Consider the following 8,310-nt stretch of genomic DNA (forward strand, 5'->3'; position numbering starts at 1 on the left):
GTGTTCAGATATGGAAAGGCCAAGCAGGGTGATGAGACGGACGACCCAACTACCAGTAATGACTTAATGCGGCCAAGACTGAATAATTCCTCGATCCGGGGAACAGCGCCCCCTCCCCAAGTGTCTCTGGGCCGCGGTGGCAGATCACCCTCCCGACGCACCCTGAACCCGGGAACACCAGAAAGAAAAATAAATAATAAAGCCTGCTGGCGGATGGGCCTGTGGCCACATCTTTCCCTTGTTCCCTCGCGAGGTCGTGAGTAATACTAGCAAAACGCCAAAACCCGCCAAAAAAGAAACCGGAGTATCCGAAGCTTGGAATTTCTTTTCCCGCCCTGCGCCCGCCGGGGAAAGCCCCAGGGCGGGAGGGCTGGGAGAGGCCGCCTGCACCCCACGTGTGCGCCGTCAGGCCCGGCCCGGCTCTGCCCACTTCCCGTCGCCACCCCGGCCCTGCGCCCTCCGGTCCCCTCCACGTGGGGCGCCGGGACGTCGCATCGACCCCCACCGCGGCCACCCGGAGCCGCCCGGCCGCCACGGCGTGAGGTCCCGTACCTGGTGCTGGGGTCGCCCCTGCTGATAAGGCTTCACCGGGCCCCGATGGCAACGACGCGTCCGGATCTTGCCGCCGCCGCCCCCTCCCATGCCTCCGGCTCCTGAGGCCATGGCGGAGCCTGGGCGGCCTCCCGCTCCCGGGCGGGAGAGGCAGAGGCGGCGGCCTGAGGGCCTCCCCCGCCCGGCCCTAGGCGACACACAGACACAGCGAGAACCGCGAGGGAGCGAGCGGGAACTGAGCGTGCGCGCACGCCGGCGGCGAGGAAGGCGGTGGCGGCGGCTGTGGTCCCCGAGCTGCCTGAGGACCGCCGGCCGCGTGCGGACCCCCGCGTCTGTGTTTGTCACCGTCTCTATGGAGATCTCCCGCCGAGGCCGGCGCGAGCAGCTCCGGGCGCCGCTGAGGCCTAGCTCGACCGCCCGCTGCCGGAGGCTCTTCTTCGGCCGCCCTGGCCGTCGCTGCCGCAGCCCAGGCCGCCGGCGCCGCCCGCCAACCCCTCCCCTGTGCGCGCTGCGCCCGCCCCGCCGCCGCCGCCTTCGCCGTCGTCGTCCCTGCAGTCGTCGCCGCCGCCGTCGCTCTTGCGCCTATTACCGCTGTTGAGGCCGCCGCCGCCGCTGTCGCGAGCCAGAACGTCGTCACTCCGCGGCGCCCGACGCGGCTGCATCATCACGCTGCGACGACAGCGGGGGCGGCGGGGCCAAGGAAGGAAGGGTTGGTCGAGCCCGCGCTCTCCGCCGCGGAGGCCTCTGGGAAATAGAGTTTTTCCGCGCAGGAACGCGGATTCTCGGAAAGGCTGGCTGTCGCGGAAGGACACCCACGGAGTTCCGCAGAGGCACAAAGCCCGGGTCATTTGGCGGCAGTTGGCTGCTTGTTTAGATTCAGAATAGCACTCGACATGAAAACAGTCATCTCCTATTCACCAGTTACAAACGGAATGGAAGTAAACACTAAAATCAAAGAACGATAATGTATCAAAATAGGAAGAAAAAATCGGAAAACCTCCGTTTAAATTAACTGTGGGCGTGATCCCCAGGCCTAAAACAAGCAAATCGTCTTCTGCTTAATGTGCGGCAATCCCAGCACTTGGGAGGCAGAGGCAGGGGGATGGCTAGTTAGAGGTTAGCCCCTCTTTATAGTGAGATTCTGTCTCAACAAAAGCAAAAACTACAACTTCATTACTGTTAATTAAACATTTAAGGGCTTTGTCAACACTTATGTTGCTGGCATTCTGACTTGCTTCACGACTTGCACACTTGACCTTGGATGACTCATCTGTTAACTTGGAGCTTTAAAATCCACCTTATAAAGTTGTGGGGAGCTAGTACAGTCATCTGTATAGAGCACTCAGGTTTCCTGGTATACAAGAAGCGCAGTAAATGATTGCAGTTATAACCTGTGCCATCAACACACATTTAAGATGACTAATATATTCCTAGTAAATATATATTTGCTTCAGCTAGTATTATAGTCGGTAAGGTGAATAAACAATGTACCTTCACAGGCTGAATCCTCCGTATTAAGATGCAGGCATTAGACAAAAGGTCTGTGTGATCATGTGATCCAGCCTAGTCGTTCAACGGATTATATACAGACCAAGAGAATTTAAGAGGCACCATGAAGGCTATCAAGTTGGGCATTCAAAGCCAGAACTATAACACAGTTTTCTCGTAAGAGCTGAAACGAATAACTAAGTGATGGGGAAGAAAAATCAATGGTGAAGAATCACAGACTTAATGTTCCATTAGAGATCATTGTCCTACAGTTTATAAGTATAAAACCAAATAGATTGTTTAAAATCTGTCACTTACTAGCTGTGTGGCCTTGGGGAGGTTACTGATCCTCTTTCTAAGCTTCACTTTCCTCATCTGCAAATAGAATGAATATTTGCCTCAACGGGGACATAGTTCTGCTTATAAATAGCTGTTCAGATAGAAAGCACTTTAGTACCAACCAGAAACCAGCTACCAAAGTGATCTCCATGATCTTTTTTTTTAATGCCAGTCCACCCCCAAACTGTACAATTCGAATCACTATTGAAATCAAATTAATAAAACAAAACTTACAGTATCTTCTAACTTATACCTTTCAGCACATAAAAGACCCTGCGGTAGCCAGTTGGTACAGGCTGTGTCTAAACTTAACCCCTGAATCAAGTGACCAAAAATGACCAAAAGAATTCACTTCTTCCCTGCCCTTCCTTTCCCATCCACCTACACTCTCCAGGTATGTTTTCTCCCCAGGGCTACATAGGTAAGACAGAACTGTTTGCCACTACTTTTCATTGCATCAGAATCAAAAGTTACCAGTTTAGGATATAATCTGTTTCCTGGGAGGGACAATCTTCACAGTCAGGCTATGAAAAGAAGTAACATAAGACAGATCCTTGCACTCAGGAAATGAGATAGGATTGTGAGCTGCACAGCAAGACCCTATCTCTCCCACTCTCAAAGAACTCAGGGAAGAATAAAGAAATAAAGAAAAGGTTATCAAAGAACTTCACCAAACTCAGACAAAACTTCAAAGTAGAAGATAGGTAGAATTTGAGGAGACATGAAAACGTCCATATCCCTTTTAAGCTTGATCTCAGTTATTTAATTCATTCCCCAAGTACTTATTTAGACAGGGAAAAAAATAAGGAAACAATCCCACAATACTCTCACATTTGTGGGACTGGTTCATTGCTGACTGTAGCAAATAGTAATAGCAAAAAAGCCCACATTATACCTGCACTGGTTCTCTTTCTCCATCCCCAACTCCACCCCCATCTCCAGACAGGGTTTCCCTGTGGAGCCTTGGCTGTACTGGACTCGCTTTATACCTGGACTGGTTTTTAAAGCCAAAACAAACAGCATATCAGGGGCCATGTCAATTAATGAAAAGAGAGTTAGTGCCAAGGTCTCTTTCTGCCAACAGAGACCCAGCTAACATTTGTTCTATTTTCCCATTTAACATGGTAACCATTTGACAGCTACAAATTAGCAAATAAGCTGCTGACCTTTTTGTGGTAGATGAAGAACAGCCATTAATTAGAAGTAAAATACAGTCTCCCCTAAGCCCAACATGGACAAAAAATTACTCTTCATTTATTTTTCAAAAGGTTAAAGAAATCAGCCAATAGAATGTTCAGAAATGGAAAATACAGAAAATTATGGTTTTATATATTTCTTTTACCCTATAACAAAAAATAATGTCTGGATTATAGTCTCTATTCACATAAATTATTTCCATTAGATTATTGTTAGATGAATCAGCATTATATTCTGCACACATTTCCATGTGATAATTGCTACCACAAATTTCATTAAACAGAAAGCTAAAAGAGAGCCATTCTGGTGGGTGTATGACTGTAATTCTAGCACATGGAAGGTACATAGAGAAGGATTAAGAATTTCAGGACCAGACTTGGCTACACAGTAAGGCCCTATCTCAAGAAGGAAACAAGGGGGAAAAATCAAAATAAAGAGCAAAAAAAGAAAAATATATAGCTGGCTTATCCTTTCGTATATTCAAGAGCTCAAAGTAGAACCCAGATTCTAGGAAGTTATTGGGTAGTGTGCGTGTGTGTGTGTGTGTGTGACTGTCTGTCTGTTTACTGTGTTGGATATTAGGGTAAAAAAGGCAATAGTGATGGCAAAATAGTTAAAGATGTACATCATTATACTCTCATTAATTTACTAAGTTCTCTGCCTTTGGGGAATAAAGTAATACTTAGGACTGAATGAATTAACTAGACTTTCTTCAAATTTTAGTTAATTATACTTATATCTCATGATTACAATATGTCATGAAATTATATGTCCTCCTAACTCCATATTTCAGTGTCTTTTAGGCTTCAGTATATCATGAATTGAACAAACATTCAATGTGATGCAAATTTTTGTGGCAATGCATTAAAATAAAAATATTTCTCACATTCTTGTTTTTGTTTTTGTTTTTTAGGATTTCCAAATGAATTTTAATTCCCCACAAAACACACCCCAATAGTAAATGCTTCAAAGACACTATGGTAAATAAGCTAGATAATTTCTGAATTTTCCAAAACATAATGGATTATGTACAAGACTTAGAACTATGGATTCTAACGACAGTTACGTTCTGAGCTTTAAAAGCTCAATGGGACCTGAAATTCCCTTTTTATCTAGGGCTGCTGACACAAACAGCACAGCAGGGCAAAACAGGTCAGTTTACTCTCTACATGCAGGGTAAGCACATACAGGTTTACTCTCTTCCTGTAGGGTGGGGCACATACAGGTTTACTCTCTACACAAAGAATGAGCATATACCACAGTGCACACGCTTTCACAGAGAGCGGCTCTGCCCACGTTCTAAGAGGCTGGCACTTTTGCTGACCTCACAGCCAGAGTTAATAATGCACTTTGGGGTCACTAAGACTTAAGGCTGCTGTTCTGCTGTGTACTCAACCTGTTTACTTAGCCCCGAAAAAAACAATGTAACAACCAACTTTACTTGCCTTGGATTTGCCACTTAATCAATCTTTACAACCTGAGCTAACACATAGCTGTAATCTGAAATCTGAAATGATGTACTCTTCCACGCCCCTGGTCCAGAACAAGGCCTGTGTACCATTTGCTTAAGGCAGCAAATACAGAAGTTGAAAACAATCTTCTGAAACTAATATCCATTCTTGGGAACTGGTTGATAAATAGTGGTGTTTGTTACATGGGTCAGGTGGCGTCAGTTGGAGCCAGGGACTTAATCCCTTGTAAGACTCTGTTAAAGATTTCTGTGAAGTATTGCCATTCCTTCCCTATGTGATGCTCTCTGAGCAGTTCAATAAGTGCAGAGCAGAAGCCCTTTGCTAGAAGGGGGGTGGGGTGGGGGGAAGACGCAAGAAACAGGAGAGAGTTAAAATCTGAACTTGGTTAAATGACTCCAAGTGGAAGCATTTTTTTCCTTCCTTAATGTGACACTGATGCATTATTGGTGACGTAGAATTAATCACTAAGGTGACTAATCTATGGATATTTCAAAAAATTTTAGTGGAAATGATGACCAAATTTACAGTACCAGTTTCATCCTAATGTTTAAGAAAGCTCTTGAACAACCAGCTGGGACTAAGCCATTTTCAAACTATTTATTGGGTCTGGGGAGACGGCTCAGCAGTTAAGAGCAGCTCCTGCTTTTTGCAGAAGACACAGGTTCAATTTCCAGGCCCCACACTGCAGTTCACAACCATCTCTAACTTCAGTTTCAGGGGATCCAATGTATACAGGTGCACGAAGCGCCCATGTGGTGCCCACACACACAATGTAGGCAAAAGACTCATAAACAAAATGAATGAATCTAATCTTCTTAAAAAAGAAAACTATTGAGAACCTATACCTATTAAGAACGAAAAACCTCAATAGGTTTTAGCTTTCAGCATTTGTTATGCTCGTTCATAAAGCTGTAAAACAGCCTTCGTCCAAGGAGTGAGCTGAAACTTACCACTTGACAGATTTCTCTAAAACTTTAATGTGATAAGCTCTACCAGTCACTAGCTTTTAACACTAACCACCTATAAATGCTAAAACATGTCATAGACTCCATCCAAACAGACAAGCAGTCTACTGGCTCAGCCCAATTTTACTGTCTCTAAGATATTAATCATCGGCTGTATTAGAAAACTGGACTCATCACTGACATTGGGAGTATAAATCTGTATCATTTTCAAGTTTCAGTCTGTCAACACTAAGATGGTACCAAGGGTTCTTCATTTTGGGGGGAGGGTTCCTAGCTTAAATCTAGCATGATAGGCAAACACGTTGCCACTAGGCTACAGGCCAGCCCTAGGAGATCCTGTTTAACATGTTGACTTGTTGTATGGATATAACGCAATGAGTGGGTAGAAGGTACAAGCACAGCATAGCGTAGAGGGATTTTAATCCAGCGACATGGCGAACTCTGGCTGGAATACAGACATGCCTTTAGCACACATCTCTAATCCCTCTGGCTAGAATACAGACATGGCCTTAGTATGCACCTTTAATCTCAGACAATGAAGGTAAAAGTTAGTTGGTAGAAGGAAGCAGCCGTGTTTGAAAGTGATGTCTAATTGAGAAGCAGACAAAGTGACGAATCAGAGAAAGATTTGCCAGAATAGGGTATGCCTAACTCTCACAGGAAGAGAGAGGAAAGAGACTTGAAAGGGAGCAGCGCCGACAAAGAGAGAGGGGAAGAGGCAGTTTTACCAGGAGCGTTCCACAGATAGGCTGAAGAGAGAACAAGCTAGACACAGGTGGAGACACTGCTGGGAAACCCTGCTGCTAAGGTTGCAGCCCACCATGGCCGGAAAGCCCTGAGCTCCGCACTAAAAGGAGGGCTCTCTTTGTCAGTGGGGGCTTTCTCTTTTCTGCCTGACCTCTTCTGGAGAGTGTCCTTAAGCACAGATACCTTTAACCACATCTGGAAGATGACCTTTGACATAGTCCCCTGCAAAATGTTCTCCCCATCCTATCCACAGGGTAATTAGGTACTGTGTCCCCCTTCCTATGATAGGACAATGCTGCCAAATACAAATAAAGCATCCCTGGCACTTCTAGCCCCAGCCAATAATGTACATCAACCCTGGGGACACTCCACCCACTCCCTGAGAATGATATAGCCTTTGGTCAACCCAAATAAAGTTGAGCAGTCTCACTGAAGCTGGTCCAGAAGGCCATTCTGTCATACTCACTTCTGCCCACTCCCACACACCTCTCCTCCCTTTGTCTTCAGAACTGGTGGCCAATGATCCCTGGGGCCAGGGAGGACCATAGACAGGAGACAGAAAGTTAGAGCAGATTGCTAGAGTTAGTTTGAGGCCAAACAGAGCAATTCAGGCAAAGACCAAGAGAGAAGCCAGTTTGAGTCAGCGTAGAGAGGACTTGGAGCCAAAATAGCGGAGTTGAACCAGCCACACAGAGCTTAGAAAGAGCTAGAAAGGGCGAGTTTATTCAGCAGTCAGTCTAAGAGGCTGAAAACATTCTAGGCCTGGATTAGATTGTATGGAGGCTAGACGGTTCCAGGCCTAGGCCTAGGTTAGCAGAAGCAGTAAGCCTTGAAGATGACAATTACTTCAGGTGAACAAAAGTTACTTTTACACCATACTGCATATGTGGAGGCCAGAGAACAACTTCCTGAAGTCACTCTTTTACTTCCACTTACCTTTCCATAGGTTCTGAGAGGAAACTCGGGTCATCAGGCATGCCCAGCAAGTACCCTTAGCTCCCAGCCCAGGTGCTGTGTCTTTGGTGGTTGTTTCATCTTACAAGTTTACAAACAAATTCTGTTTCTCGTGTATTTGTTGGTGGGGTGGACAGGGGGTAGGGGGTGCCTGTGGAGGCCAAAAGAGGGCATCAGGTCATCAGCAGTTGTGAGTTGCCCAAAGTAGGTAGCGGGAACTGGACTTGGGCCCTTTGCAAGAGCAGCAAGTGCTCTTAAGCACCCAGTCCCTTATTTTACTTTTTGAGACAGTCTCTTCCTACACAGCCTACCCAGGCTGGGCTAGGCTACGTCCTGCCTCAGCCTCCTGAGTGACGTCATAGTTGTTTGCTGCCCTGCCCTGCCCTGCCCAAGGCTTTTCTTCTCAAGACCATTCTGCTTATTGGTATGGTAGTAACTCTAAAGCATACATCACCGTGGCCAAGGAGAAAAAAGTGCAAACCATTCAGCTTAAACAGTGGGCTTGACCCTCTTAGGTCCCTGCCAACTGATCAAAGGATTGGAAAGTAGGTGCTTGCTGGGTTAATGCCATCTGCCCATCCAGAGCCTACTCAGCC

General features: G+C 46.3%; 1 protein-coding gene across 2 annotated transcripts in view; it reads right to left on the reverse strand.

Moving 5' to 3' along the window:
• Nucleotides 1-1,167, reverse strand: part of Nup153 (nucleoporin 153) — a 55,668-nt gene extending 54,501 nt beyond the window's left edge. The window contains exon 1 of one of the 2 annotated variants that reach the window (XM_021642821.2): nucleotides 553-1,167. In XM_021642821.2, the coding sequence (XP_021498496.1) occupies nucleotides 553-663 (111 nt within the window). In that variant the 5' untranslated portion in view covers nucleotides 664-1,167. The remainder of the gene's footprint in view (nucleotides 1-552) is intronic. The other variant, XM_060372475.1, reaches the window with a different exon arrangement.
• Between the last annotated feature and the right edge of the window lie 7,143 nt (nucleotides 1,168-8,310).

The sequence above is a fragment of the Meriones unguiculatus genome, chromosome 19 (assembly GCF_030254825.1).
Source record: "Meriones unguiculatus strain TT.TT164.6M chromosome 19, Bangor_MerUng_6.1, whole genome shotgun sequence".
Classification (NCBI taxonomy): Eukaryota; Metazoa; Chordata; class Mammalia; order Rodentia; family Muridae; genus Meriones; species Meriones unguiculatus.